Source organism: Meles meles, chromosome 1 (assembly GCF_922984935.1).
Source record: "Meles meles chromosome 1, mMelMel3.1 paternal haplotype, whole genome shotgun sequence".
NCBI lineage: Eukaryota > Metazoa > Chordata > Mammalia > Carnivora > Mustelidae > Meles > Meles meles.
Window position 1 is genome coordinate 216,659,388 of NC_060066.1, and position 26,886 is coordinate 216,686,273.

At 62.9% G+C, this 26,886-nt stretch overlaps 1 protein-coding gene across 1 annotated transcript; it reads right to left on the bottom strand.

Annotated features, from left to right (window-relative positions):
- Positions 1-25,507, bottom strand: TTLL10 (tubulin tyrosine ligase like 10). The gene is made up of 14 exons (XM_046013523.1): positions 25,368-25,507; positions 16,123-16,188; positions 13,576-13,979; positions 12,845-12,925; positions 12,637-12,769; positions 12,420-12,538; positions 12,127-12,250; positions 10,840-10,925; positions 10,347-10,518; positions 9,273-9,444; positions 8,549-8,689; positions 3,001-3,117; positions 2,603-2,696; positions 1-2,216 (listed from the first exon to the last, which is right to left on the bottom strand). The coding sequence occupies exons 3-14, from the start codon at positions 13,892-13,894 to the stop codon at positions 1,801-1,803; spliced, it is 1,974 nt and encodes a 657-aa protein (XP_045869479.1). The 5' UTR covers positions 13,895-13,979; positions 16,123-16,188; positions 25,368-25,507; the 3' UTR covers positions 1-1,800.
- Between the last annotated feature and the right edge of the window lie 1,379 nt (positions 25,508-26,886).

A 26,886-nucleotide genomic window follows, 5' to 3' on the forward strand; every position in this document is an offset into this window, starting at 1 on the left:
CTTCGTTTATTGACATTTGGGCTCTCAAGGGGGCGCCAGGGACCCCAGAGCAGCAGACAGGCCTTTGGGGGAGCCCCAGGAGGGCAGGGCAGGCCATCCCACCACTGGACACTCCACCCAGCAGGGAGAGCGAGCCTGTCACTGGGGCCTCAGGCTGCTCTGTGAGCACCGTGTTGCCGATGCTCTGGGGACGGCACCATTGGGCCACATCAGGAACCATGACTGCGTGAGGGGCAGTGGCCCATGGGGCTTGCAGGGCTGATGGCATGTCAGGAAGGGGTGAGTGAGGATGTGAGCTGGGACATGGGGCACAGAGGCATGTGTGTCACAAATGCGGAGTGGCCTGGGTGCCAGCAGGGAACATAGCCTGGGCCCCAAAGGGGCAGGTGTGCATTTCACAAGGGCCTGGGTGCCCTTGGCTGCACCCCCACCCCACGGAGGCTGGTCTTCTTCCCTCCCCGGCTTTCAGAGCGTAGAGCCAACAGGTCCAGCTGCACAGCGGCCCATGGCTGAGCTCGGCCAGTCCCAAGGATTGACCACCAGACATGCTGGGAGGGAGCTTAGGGCTCCTGGACCCCAGGCCCACGGTGATGCATGCTTCTTGGCTTTGGTCTGGGGACCCCATCCTGGGGTGCAGCAAAGTGCATTGGGGTGGCAGGGTCCAGTGGGTGGTCTGGGAGTGACGGGAGAGGCCAGTCCCTGCTGCAGGCCTGCCTTCAGGACTGTTCTCTGCTCCCGGGCCCGAGACACGGTGGTGCACAGTGCCCCCTAGTGGTGCCCCCCAGCAGTGGCCGAACCGCAGACCCGTGGACCCCAGATCCCACCAGCTCTCCAACGCAGAACAGAGAGCCGGTCCCGGCAGCCCCTGACCCAGTGGGCCGGGAGGAGGGCATCTGTGACTTGGCGGTAAGCATCTGCTGGGGTGAGGGCCGGGTGCGTAAGACGGAGCAGAGGAGGAGGTGTACAAGCTGGTGGGGGTATGGGGTGGTGGTTGGGGGTCGGGCTGCCTGGATCCCAGCATCTGGACCAGGGAGGGCGCGGGTGGCTGGGGGTACAGGGAGAGGGGACTATGGGTGGCTCTGGACATCTAGTGGAGGCAGCGGGCCTGGACACATCCGAGGCCCTAAATCTCCCTCAACTACAGGACTGCGCCACGGGGAATGGGAACACTGAAGCCATGCGTGGCTTGGCCTGGGTGGGGCCAGTGCTGGCCCAGCATGTCCCTTGGGGCTGCCCTGCGGTGGCGATGTGCCCCTCACCCGCGACCTAGGTGCTCAGCCTCTGCCGCAGGGTCTGTGGGATCTTAGGGGCCATGGGAGGCGGAGGGGGGTGCAGAGCCCCGGCCTGGGCTCTGAAGGCCCAGAAAGGGGCTGTGCCCCGGCAGGGTGAGGGCAGCCCCCTCTGTTGGGTGTGAGGGAGTCCTCCTCTCCATGGGGACCCCAGAATCAGGCAGTAGGGGCCGCGTGGGCTGTGGGGCTGCGGGAGCTGTTCCTGCCCGGGAGGGACTCAGGGCGATAGGAGCCCGCGGCCTAGCGGGCTTCCTCCTGGCAGAGGCCGCCGCAGGAGGGCAGAGGGAAGGCTGTGGGCAGCTCCTCCTCTCCCGGTGGGACGCTCCCCTCATCCCCCACCCCAGCCCCCAAGGACAGATCCCAGCCGTGGACTAGGAGCCTGTGGGGCAGAGGCAAGGGCGTTGGGAAGGAGCGACGGGGGGCACCCGGGGGCTGCGGGCCGCCGGATCCGCAGCCGAGGCCGTTTGTCACAAAGTAGCCTTTATAGGTCCCGCGGGGCCGCGCCCGCCCTCTAGGAGCCGCGGAGCCCCGCGTTCTTGCGCTCCGCCGCCGGCCCCGGGGACGGCTCTCGCGCCGGGTCCCCAGCGCCCGCGCGCGGCCGCTCGGGCCCGGGCTCCCCGCTCTGGGCGCCGTCGGGGCCGGGGCCCGGCGGTCGGGGCCGCCTGTGCGCGCCTCCGGGGCTCCGGGGCGGCGCGGGCCTGCGCGCGCCCGGCCTGTCGACGGCGCGGGGCGGAGGTGGCGCCGGGCGGTCGGCCTCGCCGGCTGCCCGGGGCTGCGGCGGCGGCGGGCGGAGGGCGCTGCGGGGGCCCCCCGGGCGCGGCCACAGGTCGGCCTCGCCGTTGTGCAGGAGCGCGAAGCGGCGCTGGGAGAGCAGGGGCAGCATCTTCTGGTTGCGCGAGCTCTTCTGAAAGGTCTCGATTGCCAGGTCTGGGGGCGGCGGGGGAGGGGGTGAGCGGGGGCACTGGCTGCGGGGACGTGGGCGCGGCGGGGCCTCAGCGCCCCTCCCCGAGCGTCGCGGTTGCGGGGCTGGGGTGGAGGTTCTGAGGCCCGGCGGGGTCGGGGGTGAGAGCGCCGAGGGGCGGGACCCGGCTGGGGACGAGGTGCGTGGCCGGCACCAAGGTGGTGGGGAGGGTCGGCAGGGACGCCCTGCTGCGGGGCCTGAGCAGAGGGTGCATGTCCAGGTAGGTCCTCTGGGTGTTGCAGACCTCGGTTTGCGGGCGTGTGAATTTGGGGAGAGGGTGGACTGGCACATCCAAGGCTGGGCAAGCAGGGAGGGGCCCGTTTGAGGGTCTGGGGGCTGCAAAGGGCCTCACCCAGCGTCTCCATGACCACTCCTGGAATCACCTCCTTCAGGACTTCACAGTTGGTGTGCAGGGCGGGGTTGGAGTTCATCTCCAGCAGCCACACCTGGGCCCAACACTGGTTAGCATCGTCCCCACACATCACTTGGCCGAGGGAAGGCTGGAGCCTTGGTCCCCACTAAGGCCAGTGATCCTGGGGAGCCCCTTTTCTGTGGCCTCACTCCTATTTGCCCAAGGAGCCAAGGCTGAGGGTCGGGCTCTGGGGGGCGCTGCTCCAGCTGCAGGAGCTCGGCAGGGGGTGGCGGAGTCTGACTGCAGACCCCGCCCCTGGGCTGGCCTGAGGACTCCGGATATGCGCTGGTGGCCCCTGCCTACCAAACCCCACTGGGGCCAGGACACTGCGGCAGTACCTTGAAGTTCTCATCAATCAAGAAGTCGCAGCCAATGAGGTCAAAGTAGCCCAGTTTGCCGTGGAGTTTGGACTTGACGGCCTGGAAGCAGTGGGCCATGATCTGCTGCATCCGCTTCTGGGGGGCGGGGGGGAGGGGGCACGCAGTCACCCCCTGGCTACAGCTCCCAGGCCTGAGCAGCTACCACCACACCCCTCACCTGCGCTCCCGTCTGTGTCCTCCCCTGCACGGCCGCACCCCTGCTCACACTCGCACAGGAGCGCCTGGGGCTGCTCTGCTGAGAGGGAGGGAGGGCGGTGAGGGAGTGTCGGCAGGTGGAGGTGATGGGCTGGGTCCTGGATGCATTTTGGTGCAGAGCTGACCTGACTGGTTTTGAGTGGGTTATGAGCTGTGAAAGAGCTATCCCTAAGTCTTTGGTCGAAAACTCTGCAAGGATGAAGCCCCCATCACGGAGAAGAGGAGGAGAACAGTGGAGTCCGAGATGATTAAGAGCTTGCAGATGGGTGTTGATAAGCTCCGGGATATAAGGCTCAAGTTCAGGAGAGAGGTCGGGGCCAGGTGTTGAACTGTGCAGCTGGGAGACTTTCATAACCAACGGTGCAGATAAGGAGCAGAGCTCTGGGCCTCCAGAGAGCAGTAGTTGGGATGTGGGGGGCCCAGAACAGGGTGCTAAGAGGGAGTGGGCAAGGCCCTAGAAGCCATAGGGAGAAAACACCAGGGAATGAACAGCTAGTGCAAACTGGCTGACAGATCAGGGAAAAAGAAGACTGGGAACCGACCCCTGGGTTTGGTTAACAGGGAGGTCACTGGTGACCTCAGCGAGTGTTTCAGTGGCAGAAGAAGCCCGCTGGAGTGGGTCATGGGTTCAGCACAACGGCAGAGAAAGGACATCTGAAAATAAGTCACGCCATAAAAGCCACCAAACAAAACAACCTGGCAAAAATAATCAGAATCAACTTTTTCAGACTCCGGAAACTAACCAAAGGCTTGCAGCCACCTGAGGAGTGTTTGTGAAAGAAAAATCTTGAATCTTGGTAAGAAGAGCAAGCTCTGTAGCATTTTAACTTGCCCTGGTTTTATCCCTACTTCCCAACTTGGTGCTAGACTTGAAAAAAGTCTGCATTCTCAGTACTGGGGATAGCAGAATGGATTTGACTTGCAAAGAAATCGTAAAAAATAGTAGCTACTTGTGACCTCTCTGCCGGCCTCCCCAGAAGAACTCACTTGAAGGGAACTAAAGGAAAATATGAGCATGATATCCAGACAGAGAATATCAGTGAAGAGACGGTATTACAAAAGGAAACCACACAGAAATTCTGGATTTGAAAAGTATAGTAAATAAAAAATGAAATTTGAGGAGCTTAACAGTTGTTCGAAGATAGGTCAATCGAGGGGTGCCTGGGTGGCTCAGTGGGTTAAAGCCTCTGCCTTCGGCTCAGGTCATGATCCCAGAGTCCTGGGATCGAACCCCGCATCGGGCTCTCTGCTCAGCAGGGAGTCTGCTTCCTCCTCTCTCTCTGCCTGCTTCTCTGCCTACTTGTGATCTCTGTCTGTCAGATAAATAAATAAAATCTTAAAAAAAAAAAAAAGATAGGTCAATCGAGATTATCCAGTCAGAGGAACAGAAAAAAGGGAATGAAGAAAAAGAAACAAAGCTACAGAGGCTGGTGAGACACCATCAAGCAGACCAACATATGTAACGGGAGTCCCAGAAGGAGAAGGAAGTAAGAGGTAGGAAGAATAGCTGAAGAAATAATAATACAAAACTTCCCAAATTTGATTAAAAAAAAAAAAAAAGTCTACACACCCAAGAAGTTCACCAATTAGGATAAACTCAAAGGGATCCAGCATATCATAAGCAAACTTTCAAAAGACAAAGAGAGAATGTTGAAATCAAGAGAGAAGTGATGAGTCATGAGGGGTCCTTGGTAGGGTTCACAGTCAAATTCTCAACAGAAACCAGGGATTCCAGAAGACAGAGGAATGACATAGTCAAATGCTGAAAGGAAAAACTGTCAACCAAGAATTCTCTATCTGGCAAAACTATTCTTCAGAAATGAAGAAGAAATCAAGACATTCCCACATTTTAAAAACCACAGTTAGAACTGCCCTGGGGTCCTTCAGGTTGAAATGAAAGGACACTAGACAATAAGTTGAATTGATGTGAAGAAATAAAGAGTACTCATAAAAGTAACTACATAGTTAAACTTAAAAGCCATATCAATGAATTTTGTGGTAGCTGTTAAATTTAAATGTCACATAAATGAATTTATTGGTAATTTCTTTTTTATTTAAAAATAAATAAAACAAAAATTATAAATCAATGTTGATGGGCACGCAATGTATACAGCTGTAATCTGTGAAAATAACAGCATAAAGGGAGGGAAGGAACTATATAGTAAAAGGCGAAAGATTTATACGATCTGAAGAGAAACCAGAGTATTGGAACAAGGGTTTTCGTGGTTTTTTTTACTACTATGGAAATTAACTTGGTATTAATCCAAAGTAAATTGTTATAGATTAAGAGGTTAGTGGTAATCCTCAAGGCAACAGCAAAGAAAATAATTCAAAAACATATAATAAAAGAAATGACACTAGATATGATACACTAGGAAATATGTGTTTAATACAAAAGGAGGCCGTAATGGAGGAATTGAGAAGCAAAATAGATACGACATGTAGAAAACAAATAGAAAAGTAGAAGATGTAAGTCCTGCCTACCAGTAACTGTATCAAATGTAAACGGATTAAACTTTATAATTACACAACAGAGATGGGCAGAATGCATTAAAAAACACAACCCTTGATATCCTATCTATAAGACACTCACTTTAGATTCAAAGACACAGGCTGAAAGCGAAAGGATGGAAAGAGGGTATGTCAGGCAAACAGTATCAAAAGAGCCAGAATGACTATACTGACACAGATTTTAAGACAAAAAAAGAAAATAAATTTTAAGACAAAAATTGTTTCTAGAGAAAGAAAAGGACACTGTATAATAATAGATCCAGAAGATGTAATCATTTAAACACACGTGTACCCAACAACAGGTCCTCAACATATATGAGAGAAAAACAGAATTGAAGGGCGAAACAGACAATTTAAAACAGCAGTTGGAGGCTTCAATACCACACTTTCAACGCTGGGTAGAATATTTAGACCAAAGATCAACAAGGAAACAGAAGACTCAAACGACACTATAACCCAAGCAGACTGCAGACGTCCGCAATAGCACAGTGTGTCCCATGTGTACTCTTCTCAAGCGCACGTGGAACATTCTCCAGGGTGGACAAAATGTTAGGACAGAAAGCAAGTTTCCGTAATTATGAAAAGGTTCAAAACATACAAAGTATGTTCTCTGACCACAGTGAAATGAAATTAAAAATCAGTGAGAAGGAAAATTGGAAAATGCACAAGTTTGTGGAAGTTAAACAGCACACCCCTTAGCAACAAATGAAATGAAGGTAGAACATAGAGTCTTACGCATTGTGGTACAATCAGTGCTTGGGGGAAATTTATGGTGGCAAACACCTATAAAAAACAGGAAGAAAGACCTCAGATCGATAGCCTAGACTTAAACCTTAATAAACTAGAAAAAGAAGAGAAAATCCAAAGGAAGAAAAATAATGGGTATAAATGGACGAGAGAATAGAGAACAATAAAGAAAATAAATGAAACCAAAAGCTGGTTCCTTGAAGATTGACATCGGGCTCTCTGCTCTGCGGGGAGCCTGCTTCCTTCTCTCTCTGCCTGCCTCTCTGCCTACTTGTGATCTCTGTCTGTCAGATAAATAAAATCTTAAAAAAAAAAAAAAAAAGAAATTCTAGAGAAACCCAGACCTATCCGACCAATCGATTGTCAACAGTGTGCCTAGAACAGTGTCCTTGACTGCGGTGCTAAGAAAGCTGGACATCCACACACACAAGAATAAGGGTGGACCCCTCCCACCATACACAAAAACTAACTCAAAAGGGAGCAGTGGCCTCTCTGTAAGGGCTACGGTGATAAAACTGAGAAGAAAACACAGGTACAAATCTCTGTGACTTTGGGTTTGGAAACGGAGCCTTAGACACTGAAGGCAGGAGTAACAGAAAAAACAGATGAATTGGATTCCCTCAAAATCAACAACTTCGGTGCAAGAAAGAGGACATTACAAAAAAAGTGAAAAGACAATTCGCAGAACAGGGGAAAATACGCGCAAGTCACGTATTCGATAAGAGTCTAGTACCCGGAGCTTGTATTCGATAAGGGTCTAGTACCCAAAGCTCGTATTGGGTAAGGGTCTAGTACCCAGGGCTCGTATTGGGTTAGGGTCTAGTACCCGGAGCTCGTATTTGGTAAGGGTCTAGTACCTGGAACACGTATTCAATAAGGGTCTAGTATCTGGAGCTCGGATTCGATAAGGGTCTAGTACCCGGAACACGCAAAAAGCTCTTAGACCTACAGATGGCCAGTAAGTGCGTGAGAGGATGCCCAGCGTTATTCATCATTAAGGAAATGTAAATCAAAACCACAATGAGATACCACTTCACATCCACTGGATGACTAAAAAAAAAAAAAAGAAAAGAAAGAAAGCAAAGGAGCAAGTGCCTGTGAGAATATGGAGAAATTGGACCCTTCTGCATTGCTGGTGGGAATGCGGAACGTTGCAGCCCCTGCGGAACAGTGGGCAGTTCCTCAACGAGTTCCATGTAAGTCACCGCACGACACACCGGCACTCCTGACTGCGTGCCTGAGAGGACTGAAAATGTGTTCTGCAAACCCTTGTGCATGGGTATTCACAGCAGCGTACTCCTAACCGACAAAAAGTGGGAATGACCCACATCCATTGGTGACAAGTGTTTCTCCAAAGAAACTGTATAACCCTACGGTGAGATCTTACTGAGTCACAGACAGGAACGAGGAATGCCACATGCAGGAAAGGCCATATTGTATGATTCCATTATGACGAAATGTTCAGAATAGGGTAATCTGCGGCACAGGCATGGTCACCAAGAGCTGGGGGACGTGATGAGGACTGATTGTTGATGGGTGTGGCTGTTTCTGTTTGAAGAACCAGGTGGTGATCATTGCACAACTTTATGATCTACTAAACCCTGAGCTGTAGACTATAAAGTAGTGAACCCCGTGTGAGGTGAACCCTTAAAGAGGGAGGGAGGGACAGGGAGGGAGGGAGAGAGAGATGGAAGGGAGGGAGGGAGAAGGGAGAGGGAGGGAGGAAGAGTAAGAGGGAGGGAGGGGGAGGGAGGGGAGGAAGAGAGGGGGAGAGGGAGGGAGGGGAGGGAGGGGAGGAAGAGAGGGAGGGAGAGAGAGGGGGAGGGAGGGAGGAAGAGTAAGAGGGAGGGGGAGGGAGGGAGGGCAGGGAGGGGTAACCGGCCCCTCCCAGTGGCCAGCTGCCCGCTCCGCTCCCAGGCACACGCACGTGACACACACACGCGGACACACTCCCCGAAGGTGTGAGCACCTGCGCCCAGCGCCCCCCGCCACCGCGAGGGGTCTTGGCCCTCAGCCCCGCCCCACAGGCTGGTGTCGGGAGGGGCACACGGACCGTGAAGGTGGTGAAGACCCAGTCTCTGGGGAGCCCCTTGGTCTTCCGGAATTTGTCGTTGATGTGGCGGTTGAGCCGGTCCATGCTCCACACCGTGTCCTCCTTGAGCAGCACGTACAGGGGGCTCTTCTTCTGCATGAACTGGGGGCGGTGCGGCGCCGTGACCGCCCCTCCCGAGCACCCCCCGCAGAGTCCCCCGCCGCCACCCGGCAGGCCCTGCTGAGACCCTCTGGACGGCCAAGTGTCCCCCAGATCCTCGGGCAAGGCCCCCACGCAGACCCTGTCCCAGAGACCTCCGCGCACAGGGTCTCTCCCGGGGGTCCTCCCGGAGACCCCTCCCCACGGGTTTCCCGCGCACCCGCCAGCCGTGGTCCCGCCCCCACCAGGCTCCGCCTCCACCCGTCCTCCTGGACCTCCCGCCCTCCCCCCCCCGCTCCACCCTCCCCCTCCGTGGCCACGCCCCCACCTCGACGGCCCCGGGGCCGGCCCCGCCCTAATCACCCCGGGCCGCGCTCCACCCGTGAGCCCATCTCCCCAGCGCCCCAGCGCCCCAGCGCGGGGCTGGCGTCCAGTGGCCTCTCCCCATCAAAGCGCGTGGGTCGCCTCCGGGCCGGGCCGCCTCCGGGCCTGAGCTTCGGTCCAGAGCTGAACCCCCTTCTGTGTGCCGAGCAGCGATCTTGTACCAAGGTTGCAGAGGGGGCCCTCATCTGCGGGGTACCCTTACCTGGTTGGTCAGGTGGCCGCTGAGGTCGCTGGAATGGGGGTCATACAGGCTGAGGGTGAGGCGGGCGTAGCCGTGGCCGAAGAAGACCATGTAGGGCATGGCGCAGGCGATGAGCAGGTAGGAGCGCACGTCAAACTTCTTCCCATCGAGCAGCAGTGGGTTCTGGATGTACCTGGGGACACATGGCGGCTGAGGGCATGGCCAGCCTAGTCTGTGTCCCCTGGCCCCCTCCTGGGCCCAGACCATTTCCTCAGTACCGCTTGTCCCAGGTGCCTGTGGGCTCTCTCTTCTGAGTGGACATTTCTGAGCCTGGCCCCAACCCTCAGCCCACGCACCTGTCTGGGGTGCCCCGCCGCCCCCCCAAGGGCAGTTTTCACTAGGATCCCCGAGCGTGGGAGCAGATTGGGCCCCTGTGGGCAGGGAGGACTTCCTGGAGGAGAGAAGGCCGACACTGGGCCTTCAAGGGTGCATGGCCCGGAGGAGACATCCCAAGTGGAAGGAATGGTAGGTCTAAAGACCCCGAGGGCCAAAGGGGGGCGCAGACCGCAGCTGTGGCAGAGTCACGCTGACATGTGGGGAACTCCAAAGGGACCTTTGGGAGGCCAGATTGCTGCTCCTCCACCTCCCGGTGTGAGGCTGAGGGTCTGGATCCCAGAGGGAGCCAGGGGGGTGGTGGTCAGCTCTGCTCCAGGCCTGAAGGCTGGGGCTGGCTGCGCTGGGGATGGGAGACTGGCTGGCCTTCCTGCAGGACAGGACAGAGGGGCAGTGCCCAGGCTGGGGAACGAACCGACCAAGGCTTCCCTGTCCCTACCCCCATGTGCAGGAGCCTCTGTGTGTGGGGTTGGGGTGGAGGGCATCTCCTCTGCAGGGCCGACAAGCTGTGACCACCCACCTCTGCCAGCTACACAGGGGCCCAGCTGAGGGCACCACTGCTTTCCATGACCGAGGACTCCTCTACGGGCCCTGGGAGCCCCACCAGCTCTCCCAGGCGCCAGCGGGGCCCACGGCCAGCCGCCCCCCCCCCCCCCCGCCTCCCCCGCCCCATGAACGACGCCCCGGGCCTATGCCCAACACCTCTGCACGACCCGTGCCTGAGGCGCCCTGAACGGCATCTTGCGGTAGATGGGGTCGTCCTCGATGCTCTGGGTCTTGACTTGCAGGGCAGCGACGTCCTCCTGGTTCCTGAGCAGGAAGATGCCTTTGCCCTGGTTGCAGGCAGTGGGCTTGCAGATCCAGATGTGATTTCCTGTAGGAAGAGCCCCGAACTTCGGGCTAGCCCCGCCCCGCTCCGACCACGCCCAGTCATGGCCTGGCCACGCCCCGGAGTGGCGACGCCCACACCCCAGCCGCCTTCCAGGCCATGGTCCCGCCCCTTACCAGGCTCCGCCTCCACAAGGCCCAGCCTTGACGCTCCACCCATCACCCACCTGGCTCCACCCCTTCACCCCTCCATGGCCACGCCTCCCTCGCCCTCTTGAGGCCCGGTCCCGCCCTAGGCGTGCCCGGTCCTTGGTCCATCCCTGAACCCATCTCCCAGAGCGGGCCCGGGCGTCCAGTGGCCTCTCACCGTCAAAGAGAGTGAAGAAAGCCTCTCTCTCGTCCCTGATGTCCAGACGGTATGTCTCTGGGAAAAATTCTTCCATTTTCAGGACCCTGGGGGGCAGGGAGGTGGGGAGGACACAGGGAGGGCTGTCCCCTCCCCCCAGGCTAGGCCAGCGAGTCTTTCGAGGGGACTGACCTGGGGGCAGCTGGAGGACAGTGTCCACTGGAAAGCTGGTTGCCTCTGTCCCCCAGCACCAGCTGTTGCTTCTGCACCTTCTGTCCCTTGCCAGGAGCCCTCTTTTCTGGGTCCTTGCCCACCTGGCTTCTCAGCAGGCTGCGTCACCCATGCCCTGCTCCCTGTCCCACCTCACCACTGCACGCCGACGCTTCTGAGCTGTGTCCCCAGGCGTGCCGTGAGTGGTCTGTCCGGGTCCCTGGACACCCCGGCCTAGTCCGCCCCTCTCCCTCCCTGGCTGGGGGCTGCCCTCTAACCCCTCTTTGTCAACCACCAGGCCTTGGGTTTAGGGTGGAATGGCTCCTTCCAGCTGGGCTGCAGGAGGCCTCCTGGGCTGGGCCACGTGAGCTCCTCCAGGGCAGAGGCTGTGACCTCTCTAGATCTGTACCCCAGAGGGAGGGCCTGGCCTGAGCCGCCGCGCAGTAGGGCGCGGAGAATGGGTGGTGGGTGTTTGGAGAAGAGAATAGGTGGGGTGTGGATCGGCGTGTGGCTGGGTCAGTGGATTTTGGGTGGAAGCAGGCGTATGGGCAGGGGGCCCCGCGGGGACACGGATGCTGGAGGGAGTGGATTGGAGCTGCTGACGGGCAGGGTCGGGTGGAAGCTGGACGTGCGGATGTGCAGGGGATGTCCCGGGTGGCTGGCGAGCGGGTGGTCGGCCTGCCTGGTTGGGGGTGGGCGGGGGCGGGGAGACAGCTGGCGCACAGCCGGCGGGGCGGACGGGCAGGTGAGGGACAGCAACAGGCGGGGGGTGCGGGGGAGCAGAGGGACGGCGGTGTGGAGGGCCTGGGGAGCAGGGCGTGGGGGGGTGGGCGGTCCTGTCGATCCCTGGCTGGCCGTGAGGGCAGGCGGGTGGCGTGGGTGGCGTGTGTGGGGTGCATGGAGGTGAACAGACAGAAGGGTGAGTGGACGGGTTCCGGGAGGGTGGTGGGGACCAGCGATGGACACGCGGGGTGGGCGGGCACGGGACCTGGAAGAGGGCAGCGGGTGGGATGGGCACGTGGGTGGCTCCTCTGAAGGACACACAGCCCAGTGCTGGGCTGACGGCGGGCGCCCGGGGCGGGGGTGGGCTGGGCTTACTTGGCACACGGTGGGGTCTTGTGGGCCGTCTTCACGGCCCTCGCGTACTCCCGCAGGGCGCTGAGCAGCCCGATCTTGGTGGTGAGGAGCTTGTTGTTGGGAATCTGGTACAGTAGCTGCTCTCCTGGGGGGAAGGGGGCAGAGTCCTGGCTGGCACGTGGGGCTGGGGGCCAGGGCTGCCCAGGCCACCGCAGCTGCCCCGAGCGGAGGCCTGGGGCCTCATGCCACCCTGGCTCTGGACCGGGAGGCTCTTGCAGGCTGCAGGCCAGAGGCGGGGGGCCGTCCCCTGCTACCTTCCCGGAAGCTGTAGTAGTTGTCTCTGCACTTGACCTCGCACCACTTCAGCTTGTAGTCCTCACGCCGGCTGTCCTGGATACGCTGCCAGCCCTTGCCCTTGCAGTAGGAGCTGATTCTGCGGGGGCACAGGGGCAGGGGTGACCCTGGGGGCCTTGACCCAGGAGTGGGTGGGCACATGGGGGCGGCAGGGCCAAGCTCGAGCCCCCCACTCACATGGACGCCCCATTCGTCCCTCCGATATAGAAGTAGGGCCCCTGCCCGCTGCCGTGCGGCTGCTTCTCCCCCTCCAGCAGGTGCTTTTCCGGGAGAGCCTGAGGCCCGACACCGTCAACGTCGTCTGAGAGGTCTGTGGGCAGGCGGGGGGTCAGAGGCTCTGGCCTGGCCGGGGGCTTTCGTGTCCCTTGGCCCTGCCCAAGCCCACCTGCGTCTTGTTCCAGCTGGCTTAGCACACGCAGAAGCTGCTCCTCTGGGTTGCTCCCCATTGCTCTCTCATGGGCCCAGCCTGTGAACAGGGTGGGGTCTGAGGGGGGCGGGGAAGGTCCATCCTGAATCCGGCCATCTTGCCCATTTCTGGCAGGCCCTGGGCCGTTCCCTCAGCCCCCTGGGCCCATCGCAGCCCGGGCTGAGTCCTGACCAGCGGGCCTGAACCTATCTTGGGCAAGAGGGGAGAGTCATCACCATTTAGGGCCAGGCTTGGAGCGGGCAGGGTCCCTGCTTACCGACAGGGCAGGGGCTCCGTGCAGAGGAGGGCTAGGGTGTGAGGCTGGAGCTGGGGCGAGACATGTGCAGGGTTGTCCCCAGCAGAGTGGGGGTCACAATGTCTCTCGTGATGTCACGGGTGACCTGTATCCGGCAGGAGAGACAGCGCCAGGCCTGTCCTGCACATGGGCTGGGTTCTGAGGCCGGCAGGGGCAGCGCCCAGACTGTGGAGAGCAGCTCTGTCCCCTCTCTGCCTGTTCAGACCCCGGCCCTGCTGTCCTCTGCACTGTTCCCCTGGCCCAAACTCCACACCCTGGGCACGGCCTTCTCCTGGCCTCTCTCCTAGGGACCGGCTATGTGTGGTCGGCCCACGGGAATGCCTTCCTCGGGGTGTGACGCCAGCCCCGGGAGGCACTGGCCTGGGCTGGGAGTAGACCTGTCCCGGACATTCACCTGGCACCCGGGTGTGGCTCCCCCGGAGCCCGGCAGTCCCGGACCGCTTGCCTCTCTTGCCACTGACGTGGGTCCGGCTGGGTGGTCCCCGACGGTGGAGGAAGTGGGTGTGGCTGCGGGCCGTGGGCGCAGGGGCGCCGGGGCGGGGGCACCTCTGGGAGGACGCCACCCCCAGTCCTCTGTGGGTCCTCTGGGCAGCCCGCGGTCCTAGCCCCAGGGAGGGGCGCCTCCTGGGATCCTGGGCTTGGGCTTCTGCTTGCGGCTGGCTCCTGTCTCTGTGGTGACCGTGGGGCCCGGAGCCCCGTGGACGCAGGACCATCTGTACATCCTGTTTATCCCCGGCGAGGCTTTCCCTGCGGGGACCGTCTGTCTGGCATTGCCATGCTTGGCCTTGGTGGTGCCGGCTGTAAGGAGGGTCGCTGTCAGGTCTCTGGGGCACTGGACGGGCCCCCTGGCCCCAAGCGGGTGCCTCCTCGGAGTTGGGGATGGCACCGTGACATGGGGCTCGGCAGGAAGGCGTCTGGCAACGTCTCCTCTGCTGCTTCGGGCCCCGCCCCGAGGATCGTGTCTCCTTTGGAGCATCCTTTCCCATGTGGTCGACTTGGGAACACTTCCGGGAATTTTAGCCCTTCTTGGATGGGTCGCTCCCAATCTGGGAGCCGCTTGGGAGTGAGGACTTTCCGGAGGGCTGGGAAAGATAAGTGGCCGGCACACCGTGGGGTCGGCAGGACAAGGACAGACCAGGTGTGGCAGATGACTTCCCAGAGAGGACAGTTACTCTGCAGACAGACCAGGGGCCACCCAAGAAACGCTTTAGTCCCCACTTAGGCCAGAGGAGGACTAAAGTGGATAGCGGTCAGCATGACATGGGACCTGGGCCGGCGGCCGGGGCAGGGCCGAGGGTGGGCAGAGTGCAGACCACCCAGGGGCCCTCACCACGCCCTGGCCCACCCAGAATGGGAGCGTTCCTGTCCGGGCACGACTGGGGGATAGCAGCCTGCAGGAAACAGGGAGAAGGCCTGCCTGTGCACGTGTGGGCTGGAAGACCCCGGTCCCCTCCCACTAGGTTCCCGGAACCCAGCAGCAAGTCCCAGGAGTCCTGCTGGGGTATGGACCGCCCCCAAGGTCTGGACCCTCAGAACCATTCCTCCAGACTCTTGAGTGGCCCCGAGGTCACCGGCCCCCCCAGGTGTGAGTGAGAGCCCCCCCAGAGGCGCACAGACGCAGACACCGTCACACACAGGTGCACGAGAAGTGGAAGGGGGGAGAGAGGAAGCCCAGCCCTAGACGGTGCTGGCTTGAGAGTAGGAGACTGGCCGCTCCTGAGAGCGGGTGGGCTGCGGTCAGAGCAGGGGACGCGGGTGCGACAGGGCGACAGGGCGATGGGAGTTCAGAGACGGTGCAGGAGGGACGCGAAGATGGGAGCGGGAAGGACCTGCCGTTCAGCGAGCGCCTGCTGGGGACCCGGCGCGTGGCCGGCCCGAACCCTGAGGGCAGAGGGGCTGGTCAGGGTGCAGCCCAGCTAGTCCCTCTGTGCCGCAGTTTCCTTGCCTGTATTGTGAGCCGGCAGGAGCAGCAGCTGCTGTGAGGACAGGTGACCCGTGCGGCATTTGGGCGCCACCAGGGAGCAGCAGAAAACCCAGCAAGGGTGGCCCAGGGCAGCTGATGTCACGCGGGGGCGCGGGGGGCTCCCTAGAGCCCAGGACCGGAGCTGCTGTCCGAGGGGCCTCCCGCCTCCTGCTGGCTTTTCTAACCGTGTGTGTGTGGGGGGGGGGCACCCCGCTTCCCCAGGCTTTCCGGAAGTTCGAGGCGCGCCTCTTTACTTTGGCCAGGGGCCTACGTTAGTACCTGCTTCTGCTAACTGAAAGGAAGCTGAAGAGGGTGTTTGCTTTACGAAAAACGGCAAAGAGGGAAAAGGGCGTTGGTGTTTTGCTGCCCAGCCCCTTCCCCGGGGCCGCCCTGGGCACCCAGCACCCTCCCCAGAGCCCGAGCTGTGTCTGGGAGCATCTGGGCTTTATCTTGACGTCGGCTGTGCCCCCATCCCGAGGTGTCAGCCCAGCCCAGGATGTGCGTTTTAGGTCTGTAGGTGACGCAGCTGCCGCCTCAGCTCCGGAAAGGCTTTCCGGAGTGGGAAAACCCGCATTTATCATTCCACAAAGAGAATTCAATAAGGCGTGAGTTCCTGCTTCTTGTCATTCGAGTGACAAAGATTAAGGGGGGGAAAGGGCCCTGGGTGTGCCTGCAGGTGGTGACCGGCTGCCGGGCAGGAGGGGCCTGTGGCGGGGTCAGCCCCGGTCCCTGGCCACCTTCTGCTCCAGCGCCCGCGCGTTGCCGAGCTCCTCTGAGGGCCGGGACTCTAACCCCGAAACACAGCTTTCTGCTCGCAGGTGCTCACGGCACGCGCTCATCGCGGGGGTCACGGGATGGGCGCCCCTGGCCATGCGGGACGGCCCCCAGACCTCCCAGAAGGACTGTGGAAACGGGGACAGCACGGCCAGGGCAGGGGCAGCTCGAGTTTGCAGTAAGTTTTGAGATAAACTTTTGTACCTGGTCAGGTAGAAGGACCGGCCGGAAGCGGCACCCGAGGCTGGTGAAGGGAAGACGCCGGCGGACCTGAAGACAACGTGCAAGAGGAGGAGGAGCTGTGGGTGTCCCACGTGCGTCTCCCCCAGAACACACGCCGGTCGTCTTGGGGTGCTGAGGAGACGCTGACATGGCTCGATGGGCTGGGGGCCCCGGCGGGGGTGGGGCTGTCTGGGCGGACGCCCGCTGGGGCATGGGTCCGGGAGACAGGCCTCGTCCTGGGCAGAGGGGCTTGTCCAGAGGAGCCGCCGCCCCCAGGACGCGCGCCCCTCGGCCTGGCCCGAGGGTCTGTGACCCTCATGCTGTGGCACGGGGGAGGTGGACCCTCCGCAGAGGGGGCTCATCCCAGCACAATGCCCCTTTCCTGACCCTCCTTCGTCTCCCGTCCGCTGCTGGCAGCGTCCTGACAGGACGCGCAGGGTCCCTGGTGTCCAGGCGGGGGGAGGCACAGGATGGTGGCCACAGCCCTCACGTCCAGCGAGGACTCGCGCGGGCGGCCGGCCTGTCCCTCTTACCTGCCCAGCAAGGTGGTGTGAGCCCTCTGCCCGGGAAACAACAGTGGTGGCCCGGCAACCGTCTCTGGGCAACGGCAGCCCAGCGGCCACGGCCGGGCCATCAGGAGGGGCAGGAGGCCGGGCTCCTTGGGAGCTGGGAGGAGGCTGTGGCTGGAGCAGGGCCGTGCACGGCCCCCACCTGGGCCTTGCACGCTCGGCTGGCTTGTCCCCGAGCCGACTGGAGACCCCCAGCCCGTGCCAGGACCCCGGGACCTACCCTGTCTCGGATTTCACGTCTCCTAAGCGCCACCTGTCTAGTTCAACTCCCTTTACCACAGCCCCTCCTGTGGCGTCCGCCTTCCAGTCCCACGGCCTTGCTGCCCTTCAGAGTCTTGTGTGGGGCCCAAAGGTGTCTCTCATTGGGGCACCTCAATTTGCTTCCTGTTGGGCTGGACGGTGGCCCCCAAATGAACCCACGTCTGAAGCCCCAGAAGCTGCAGGTGCGGCCTTACTTGGAAAAGGGGGATTTGCAGGTGTGACTAAGGATCTTGAGATGAGATCCTCCTGGATTATCTGGGGGGGCCCTAAATCTAGCGACCAGCGTCTTCCCAAGAGGGAGCAGAGGGAGGAGACCCGGGAGCAGCCCCGTGAAGACAGGGCCGAGTGGCGTGGTCACCAGCCCAGGGACGCCTAGAGCCACTGGGGCCGGAAGAGGCGGGACGTTCCCTCCCCTGGAGACTCGGGAGGGGGTGTCCCCCCAGCCCCTGCCTTGACTTCTGCCTCTGGCCTCCTGCTGTGTTTCAAGCCCCGGCCTGTGGTCATCTGTTACGGGGGCCCTGGGGGACTGACGTAACCTGTAAGTCCCTCCTTACTTTCGAGAGCCCTGTGGGTGACTTCACCACGGGGAGGCCTGCCTGACCCCACACAGCGGCTGACCTACCCCAGCTCCTCGCCTGTCTGTGCTGGTGCTGGGAGCTTCCGGGGTCAGTCTTGCTGGACTGTGCTCTCTGACTCTCTGCCCTGAGGTGGCCATGGGTCGGCCTGGGGGGCAGAGAGCTCCTCTAGCCAAGCCTTGGACTGAGCCACTGGGGCTGGTGACCGCCCCCCCCCCCCGCCCCCGCCGCTGGCCTGGGCCTGCCCGGGCAGCGGCCAGTGTGGGGGGTGGGGCCCCTGCTCTTCTCCTTGGCCTGAGCTCGGGGCCCCCAGCCCTGTCTTCCCTCAGGAGCACACGCTCCCCTCCCCATGTCCCTTCTGGGGGCCCGGGACCCTTGGAGGCGCCCAGGCTCCACTCGGGGTCCCTGTGGGTTCTGGGGAGGCAGCCCCGGCCTGGGCTGGTACAAGAGCTCAAGCCCGAAACCGGCCCCGTAACCCGTCTGACGGGATGGGGTGCCGCCCCGGCCTTTCCCACGGTGCCGAGGGCCTGCGGCTGGGCGCGCCCCTGCGCGTCGGCAGCCTGGGGTGAAGCAGGGAGTCATTAACCTGCCGGGGGGGCTGGCTGTGGAGGGCCTCCGAGCGGGGCGGGGGGTGCTGGGGCTGGGGCATGGGGGAAAGGCCCGGCACCCCACTGCGGCTGGCGACCTCTCTCTGAGGCCAGGACGTCCTCCGTCCCGACGCGCAGCCCCTGGTCTCTGCCGCCTCTGCCTGGCTCTGGCGGGTGTCCCGTGGTCCCCACTTGGTCGTCTGCTCCCGGAGGCCTTGGTAGGCCACCCTTACCCCCTCTTCCCCCGCCAACCCCCACTTCTCGACTGCTCCGGCCTTCTCCCCACGCCAGCTGTCCTGGTTCGCTTGTTCTGCCCCCTTCTCACCACCTGCGCTCCTGCCGGGGACGGTCTTGTCCCCAGCGTCTGGCACGGGCTGAGTTTGCGGGAGGCGCTCAGGAGGGACTTGGTAATGGAAGGAGGGAAGGTGGGGAGGAACCCCCGGAGCCCCAGAGGTCCCCTTCTCCCTGACACAGGCCGCAGAGCACCTGGGCGGAGGCAGACCCTAGGACCCACTTGGAATTCCCGGGAAAGGAAGAGGGTTCTAGGGGGCGGCCAAGAGGCTGAAGGTGGGATCTGCACCCGAAGGTCTGGCTTGGGGACAGCTTGGGATGGAGGACGTCTGCGTGAGGTAGAGAAGAGGGGAGCAAGGAGGGAGCTGCGGGGCGGGGGCCCGAGGGCAGCCCAAGATGAAGGGCTCCCTGACCTTTCGTCCCCGTGGCGATGGTCTGGCACCTGGAGGGCCCTCCCTGACTGATGCCTAAGCCCTGGAGATGGGCCTGTGGGGAAGTGGGGGCCTGAGGCCCATGGAGGGGAAGCAGGGGGGCCTACACCCCCCACCCCCTTCCCTGAGCCTTTCGCTCTAGGCTGAGGACGGGCTCTCACCGATGTTGGGCCCTGGTGCTGCCTGGGTCGGGGAGAGAGGGGCCCAGGGAAGTTTCTGGGTGCTGGCCATGCCCTCAGTTGGAGGTTTGGGGTACGGGCGTGTAGGGGTGAGGGATGAGGTTGCTTCCCTGGAGAGGGTTCTAGGTGGGGCTGGGGGGTTCCGCAGTCTCTGGGCTTTCTTCTGGCTCCGTGGCAGGGCCAACAGCCGGGCGTCCACCTCAACTGCTTGCCGACCCTCTGTGCCTGCCAGCCCCTCCCAGCCATGCCCCTGCGAGGAACGGAAACCAGCCCCCGAGGCACCGCTCACCCTTTATTGCGCAGATCGTCCATTAGGGCCGAGATGGGTCATTGGGCCTGGGGAGGTCCTGGCGTGGACACGGCTAACGGGCGCAGGACCCATGGGCCTCGCCCCCCGCCCCGGTGTCCCTCCAGGGACTCCTCGTCTGGCGGTGGTCAGGCCATGGATGAACGGCATTACCAGACAGTATTAGACAACAGAACCCAGATCTAACCATGTCTGGTAAGACGCCCATCGGCAGGCGACGGTGCAGGCGGCCTCAAGTTGGGGGCACTCCTAGGACGGAGGGCACTGCCCGTCCTGCAGCTCGCTGAGGAAGCGGGGAGACCCCTGCGAGACCCTCAACCCTCCTGAGTCTGCAGGGTGGCCCCTGTCACCTGGTGTTGGCCCGGGGCGGCTCTGAGGAGGGCTCTGCTGCGGACCCTAACCCGGCACACAGCCTCCAGGCGCCTGTGCGGTGGGTACAGCTGGGGAGTGGGCGGTCCGGTTTCCCTGCTCTTGACCCTGACTGTGCTCACCCAGACACCCTTGCCAGTCTCCTGAATGGCTCTTGGTTGGTTAATGAGTAACAGGGAGGCCAGGGACAGACGCCCCCCCCACCAAGAGGCCAGCTGGGACCCAGGGCAGGGTGGGGTTCTGGGGGGCCCAGAAGGGCCGCCCCTGTGCAGGTCAGCTGGGCAGGTCTGGGACCAGCATCCTGGCTTCAGATCAAAAAGATAAAACAAAGGGCCATCCTGGCCTCACCGATTTCGGACAATGTTTCCTTTCTTAACTGCGACACCGTGGGGGCTGGGGCAGGGAGAGGGTGTCTCTGTCCTCACGGGGACACAGCACAGAATGTCTGCTGCGCTCGCCTGTGGGTTTGGGCTGGGGCACCCGGACACACCTTGTCCTTCCTGCGTCCCTGGTTGACCAGTGGAGTGAGGTCTCCTTTGTAGAGTAAGAGTCCTGGTGTGAGAAGAAGGGCCACTGCCCATGGCTGGCCCCACCGGACGGGGGTCTAAGGGCAGGGCCAGTTCCAAAAGGACCGACCAGCCTAGGACAGCCACGGGGGACGTCTGAGGTTGGGTGGTGGACAGGAGGAGCTGAAAAGGGACAGTGGGCCTGCTCCATACCAGCCAGGAAATGCTTCTCCCCATGTGGGTGCTGAGCAGGGCCCAACATCCGTTTCTGCCCCCAGAGTCTGGCCACAGCAGACAATTTGGGCCAAGCAGGTGGGGCTGGGGTATGCGCTGGGGGGTGTGGGCCAGGCCCCCAGGATGGTGTCGACGGCCAGGACAGGACCGGTGGCCCTCCTCTGCCTCGTGTCCTAATCCTGATGGTCTCCCCTGGGGATCAGAGCATCCTGAGAACTTCACTCGGGAGGGAGCCAAGAGCCTGGCTTGGCGGCACAGCAGAGGAGTGTCCCCCTGCCGGTGGGGCCCCTGATGGGTTGGGCTGCGGAGCCGAGACAGGCTGTCTGCCAGTCCCTAAGCCAGCCCTGGGCCCTGGCCCGTCTTTGGAGTCCAGGAGTTCAGGACCGCGTGTCCTCGGGCCACTTCCTGGCAGGCAGGCGGTGGGTCACCTTTGAACATCGTTACCAGACAGTGTTAGAGTCAAGCCAAGAAATCCAGCACTGTCCGGTAAGATGCCCACAGAGGCCCAGGTGCGGCTCGGCCCGAGGACAGGGACAGACACCTGGTGCCCACCCATGGGCAGGCAGGGTCCAGTGGAAGTGGGTTAGGATCCCTGGGACTGGAGGCCTGAGTGCTCCTCCCTGCTCTCCCCAGAGCGAGGGGACGAAGACCCAGGACGAGGCTGGAGATGCCGCCCACCCCGGGGCCACCTGGAGGCCCAGGCTGGGCCTGACCACCCCCGGCTGGGCCTTGGCCCTCCAGAGCCCTTGTCACCCGCTCAGCCCACACCTGCTTGGGCGCTGTGGGCAGGGCCCCGATACCTGCGTGTCCTAATCCAGGATCAGTCTGGGGAGGGGGTGCTCAGTGCGGCTGCAAGACGGCTTCCACTCCGGGGGGCCGAGAAGGGGCACATCTGGGCCTGGGGGGAGGGGCCACATGTCTGCCCTAGAGCCCCCCCCCCCCCCCCCCGGCCCCAGCAGGATGGGCTGACGCTGCGGGAATCCTTGTGGGGCCCTGTGGGGAAGGGAGGGGCCGGGGGCCGGGCGGGGGGAGGGCGGCCCCGTTGCTGCACGCGGGGCCCCGCCGTCATCATTACCAGGCAGTATTAGAGACCTGACACCATCCAATGCTGCCCAGTAAGATGGCGATGGCCGCCCCCAATGGGGTCTGGGGGCCGCCCAGCTGGGGACTCCACGGCGGCGATCAGCAACCTGACAGAGAACCGTGTCCCCTCGGGGCACGGGGAGGGGGGAGGGGTCCACGGGGGCCAGAGCCTCAGCTCTAGGGGCCCAGGCTGGGGAAGGCTGGACGGCAGCACCAGAATGCCCCCCAAAGGCCAGGACCACAAGGAGGCCTCCTGCCCAGCCAGCACGGGCCAGCTCTGCGGGGCCATCAGCTCGGGGCCGGGGGTGGACGCCCTGCCCACAGGAGGAAGGACAGAGTGGGATCCCCCCTCTGGGTGGTCCCAGGGAGAGGCCCGGACATGTGGCTCCCGCGGGGCCAGGCTGCATGTGCCTGTGAGTGTGTCCAAGACCAGAAGGGCTGCCTAGGCCAGACAATGAGCCTCTGTCTCCCGGAGGCCGCCCCAACGGCTGTCTCCAGCCCAGCCCCCTCCTGCCCTTGTCAAGGGCGCGGAAGGGTGTTGGGACAATGGAGTGGGACGTGGCTCTGCAGGCAGCACAGGAGACCTCAGCCCCCAGCCTCAACCCCACCGGCCCAGGCCTCTTCCTCGCGCACCGGCCAGGCCTCAGACGGGTCTGTCCGCCCGCCCCCCGGCTCCGCGGCCCTTGGGTGCTGGCGGCTGTTGGCCGTGAGGTCCGAGGGTGAGCCGGCGCTGGGCCTGGAGGGGGTGTGGGAGGGCAGCCCTGTCCAGCCTGTACGCGGCACTCACCCCTGCCCCGGAGCACAGGACGCAGGAGGCCAACCGGCTCCCCCAGCCCCACCCGACTCCCCCGCGCTTGTGGAGGCCAAGCAGGTCCTTGGACTTCAGAGCGGGGCAAGGAAGTGGGAGACGCTGCGCCCGCACCTGGGCCCTGCAGGGAGCCGAGAGGCCCCGTTCCGGCCTTGGGAGACGGGGTCCCACCCTCCCTGTCATCTCTTCTCTGCCACACATGACCCCTGGACCTGGGGAATGGGCCGGGGCAGCTCCTCAAGCTTTCTGGCAACTTCTACCCACAGAGGCTGTAGGGAGAGGGTGTGGGCCCCGTGCCGATTCCCCCCAGGCCACCTGGCTGACCACCACAAAGGCTGTGTCCACTTGTCCGGCCAAGTCTGGGTTCACCTGGTTCTGCCGCTTTGTCTTTGGGAACAGCCGACCTTTCTCAGAGGACCTGACCCTCACTTAGGCCCAGCGTAGGGGGGACAGGGGAGATGCCTCTCCATCATCTGGGAAGGAGGCTTCACAGGAGCCTGGACCCGCCCCCCCCCTCCGGGTGACTGCGTCCAGGCTCAAAGGGCGGATCCCACAGTCATCACCACCTCCGGACTCTCCTGGCTCTGTAGCTCACCCTTCAAGGTTGTCCCACAAGCCCTGTAAAATCGGAGTGCCTTAGGGACGCATCCCACCTCTCTCTGAGCTCGGTGAAGCTGTCTCACCTTTCTTTCTGCGCTGAGTTAAAGTTAGCTCTGCTCTCAGCTGCCAGGCCATGGGGGGAGGCAGCGAGGGCCGGGTGCCTGGTGTCTCTCCCTTGTGGCCAGCCCGCCGTGCATAGACTGGCCTCCCGCTGTGTGGCCTCTGGAGCCTGAGCTCGGTGTCCCTAGTGTCCTTGGCCACTGAGGGCCAGCCCTACTTCAGAAGTTTGGAAGGCCTTGGAGACCCGGCAGGCCTGAGCTGGCCTGACGGGGAGCTGGGTGCCACCCCAGCTTGTCAACCCTTTCCTGCTCACCAAGGAGGTGAAGAGGTGCGGGGTCAGACACACAGACAGACGCGTGGACAGAGCCAGGGCCGACAGTGGGCAGCACAGGGCTCTCCCCCCTGAGATCCAGGACAGAATCCCAGGCTCCTCCTGAACTCAGAATAGGGCCTCGGCCCTGAGTGCCGCTCAGCGTGGGGTCAGGAGTCCGACACCAGGTGCCCAGGGCAGGGAGGAGGAGTGGCAGGGTTCGGGGGTTGATATGAAGAGTGAAAATACGGTGCTTTTCTCGGCCTGTCGTCGGTCGGGTGGGAGGCCAGCCTCACGGCGGCGGCCGGATTGGGGTCTGGTTAATCATCACCTTCCCAAGCAGTCTCCTCTTGGGAGGATGGAGGAACGGGTCGAGAGGCCCGGAACAGCTCCACAGGCTCTTGGCAGAGCAAACGCAGAGCAAACGCCCCAGCTGCCCTTGTGGGTCCCCCCTGCACAGGCCCGGGCGGGGTGGGGAACGCGATCCCAGCGGGAACTTGCCGGCCAACCGGCCCGGCCGCCTTAATCAATGTTGAGGCCGCGGAGAACAAAGCGTTGAAACCCAAGCCTTGCAGCGCCGCGGGACGCACCAGCCCGGCCCAGAGGCCGCGGGCGGGGCGGCGGCGGATGCAGGGCACCTCCTGGGCCCCCGCGCACGCCGGGCCGCCATTTCCCCCACGAGGCGGGCACAGCCTCTGGCCCTTCCTCGGGGCGTGCCCGCCCCTGAAGACCAGCCGGACTCCCCGGGAGGTGGGGATCTCGGCTCTTGGGTTCACCAGGGACAGTGTCACGCACCGGCTTTGCAGAGAGGGTGTTTGCGAGATGACCAAAATGTCGGAACGCGGGCCGTGGCCGTGTCCCTGCCGTGCAGCCCTGGGCACTTTCGTAAGCGGGACGCCCCGCGCTCATTCTGGCGCCTTCGATGTGCCGCCAGTCGCTCTGACCTGCCGGTATTTCATCTGGGCTACTAGAAAAAAGCCAAACCAAACCAAACCAACCTATTTTTTCAGATGTTCTGCCTAAAAAGGCCTGAAATGCTTCCCCTGGATTCGTTAAAACATGGATTCCTGTGCCCTGAAGGTCGCGTTCACCGCGACCAGTGACTGTTTTGTGCTGCAGAGCTAGTTCGCTTCAGTTCCCAGCAGTGTCGTCCCCGCCCGAACGCAGGGCGGCCTGAAGCCGCCGGGGATTCGGGGAGAAAGCTGCCCGCAGCCATGCGGCGAGTTCAAGGCCGGCGGCGCGTGGCTGGGCCGCGCGGGCCACACTGGCCAGAACACGGAGTCCGCGCGCCGTGATCACCCCTTCCGAGCAGCCTGGGACCTGACCGCGAGCCCCGGGGCCGGCGGGGGGCCGGCCTACACCTCCTGCAAGGAGGTTCCGGCTTCGTCTTGGACACAGGCGGGTGAGGGAGCGCCCGCATCCAGGCCAGCCCGGCTCCGGCCGCTGCCGCCTCTCGCGGGGCCAAGCCCTTGCCTTCCAGAGCAAACTCGGGAAACCCAGCACCCGGGCTGCGGGTGCTTCCCCACACCCGGCTCTGAGGGAGCAGGCTACCTCCGGAGCCGTCACGTCAGGGGCTGGTGGGGGAGAGTCCTAGAAGTCACTGCTGCCAGGCAGGGGGAAGGCGGGGACCCTCCCGGCTACTGACCCCGAGCTGCCCCCCCACCGCCCCTGGTGGCCCGGAAGATGCCCGCGGCCTGGCTGCTCCCGCCTGCCGGCCCTCGGCGGCCCCGGCTGGTCCCGGCACCCAGCACCCTCGGCCTGCGGGACCCCGTCCTCTGAGGGTGAGGACCCCCGGCTCGCGTCAGAGCCCCTGTGCCGCTGTGGCTCTGTCCCCTCTGGGCAGCCGCTCCGGGGACCCTCCCCGCACGCGGCCTGCTCAGCCCCTCCACCTCCCGCGCGTACCTGCCCGGACAGGTTCGGCGCCTGCAGCAGGAGCGGGGGAGGCCACTCCGACCCCCGCCGGGAGGCCGAACTGTGCCGCTCTGACCCCGCACCCAGGACCCCCCAGGCCTCAGAACAGACGTCAGAGAAGCTTTGGCACCAGTCGCCCCAAATACCTGTCAGCCCACGGTGAGCAGCCCGGCGCCCGGGTTTGGCTTCCGCCCCACCTGCCCCCAACCAAGAGCCGAACTTGGAGCCGCGTGGAGGCCAGCGAGGCCGCCTCCTGGAAGACACCACTTCCTGCCCCCTCGGCCTGAAGCTTGCGCGGGAGCCAGGGGGCAGCGGGCCTGGTCCTTCAGGGAAGTGTGGAGACACCGGGGAACAATGGAGGCCCGGCGGGTCCTTGTGCAGTGGTGAGGGGCAGGGCAGGGAGGAGACGGTGGCCCCGGGCTCGCCTTACATGTAGGGCCTCACCCCGCCCCACGCAGGTGCCTGCTCACGGCCGACCAATCTCTGCTCCTGGCCGCCAACAGGTGTGTCCCCCGGGCTCCCATAGGCCAGGAGGGAGGCAGCGGCGTGACGCAGGGCGGGCGGCAGGCCCCGCACACATTCCTGCCCCCGCCGCGCCCAGCTCGCCCGCCGCGGCCGGGGCCCAGCGCGAACAAAAACCAGGGACGAAATCTCCCGCAGAGGCTGCCGTGGACCGTGCAAGCCAGCAGCTGGGACAGTCAGGCCGGCACCGCCTTGCCCACGAGGAGGGGGCCAGGTCACAGCCTGCGCCCTCCGCTCTGCCCCAGGCCAGGCCCCAGCAGTGCTCCCTGTCCCCCTGGGGCTGAGGTTCCCACTGGCAGAAGCCGAGCCTGGACCTGCTCTCAGCTCCCCCCTCCCCCAGCTGTGGCAGCCACGGAGGGTCTCCTCTGCCCAATCTGTCAGACTCCCTCCCTTGTGGGCCCCCACACACACCCCTAGGGCGGGAGGCCTCCAACAGGGCGGGCGTGTCACAAGGACCCACAGGCGGTGGGGACGGGGGTGGGGGGCGCACAGGCTGCCTGGAAGAAGGGCCCTTCTGCAGGGTAGGGGCTGGTCTGGGGGCTGAGGCCATGGCAACCCCTGGGACACCCTCATTTTGGAACTGCTGGGCTAAGGGACACGAGATGGTGCACTGGGGTTTGGAAGGATCTGGGCGCCACGGCCGCAGGGTGGGGAGGAGCAGGGCCCCAGTCCAGATAGGGGAAGTGACTCAGGGACACTCCTGGTGCGAGGTCCCCTAATGAAGCACAGCTACGCCGGTAATTAGTGCGGCCAGCGAGGTCCCGAAGGGCCCAGCTGTTTTCCACTGTAAAGTCCCAGTGACAAGGGCCTGTCCCCCTGGGCTGCTGGCTCTGGTTTCTCTACCCCAGGAACCCGGCTGTGTGGAGCTGCCGTCCAGGGCCTGGTCTTCAGGCCCAAGCTTGTCCTCTAGGGGTGGACGTGGCCAGAAGAGGCAGTGGCCGCCACGGAGGGCTCCCTGAGGGCTCCGCCACTCCAGGGGGCACTGTCCCTCTGACGCCTGTTGACCTCCTGTCCCCACTGCACAGGGGGTCCCAGAGGAGGGCACAGCACGCCCCACCCCTGCCCAGGACTCCCTGGGGGCCTGATCACTGTGGTCCTGGTGGAGGACCCTAACCCTTTGGGTGGGGCTCTGAGTCCACTCCC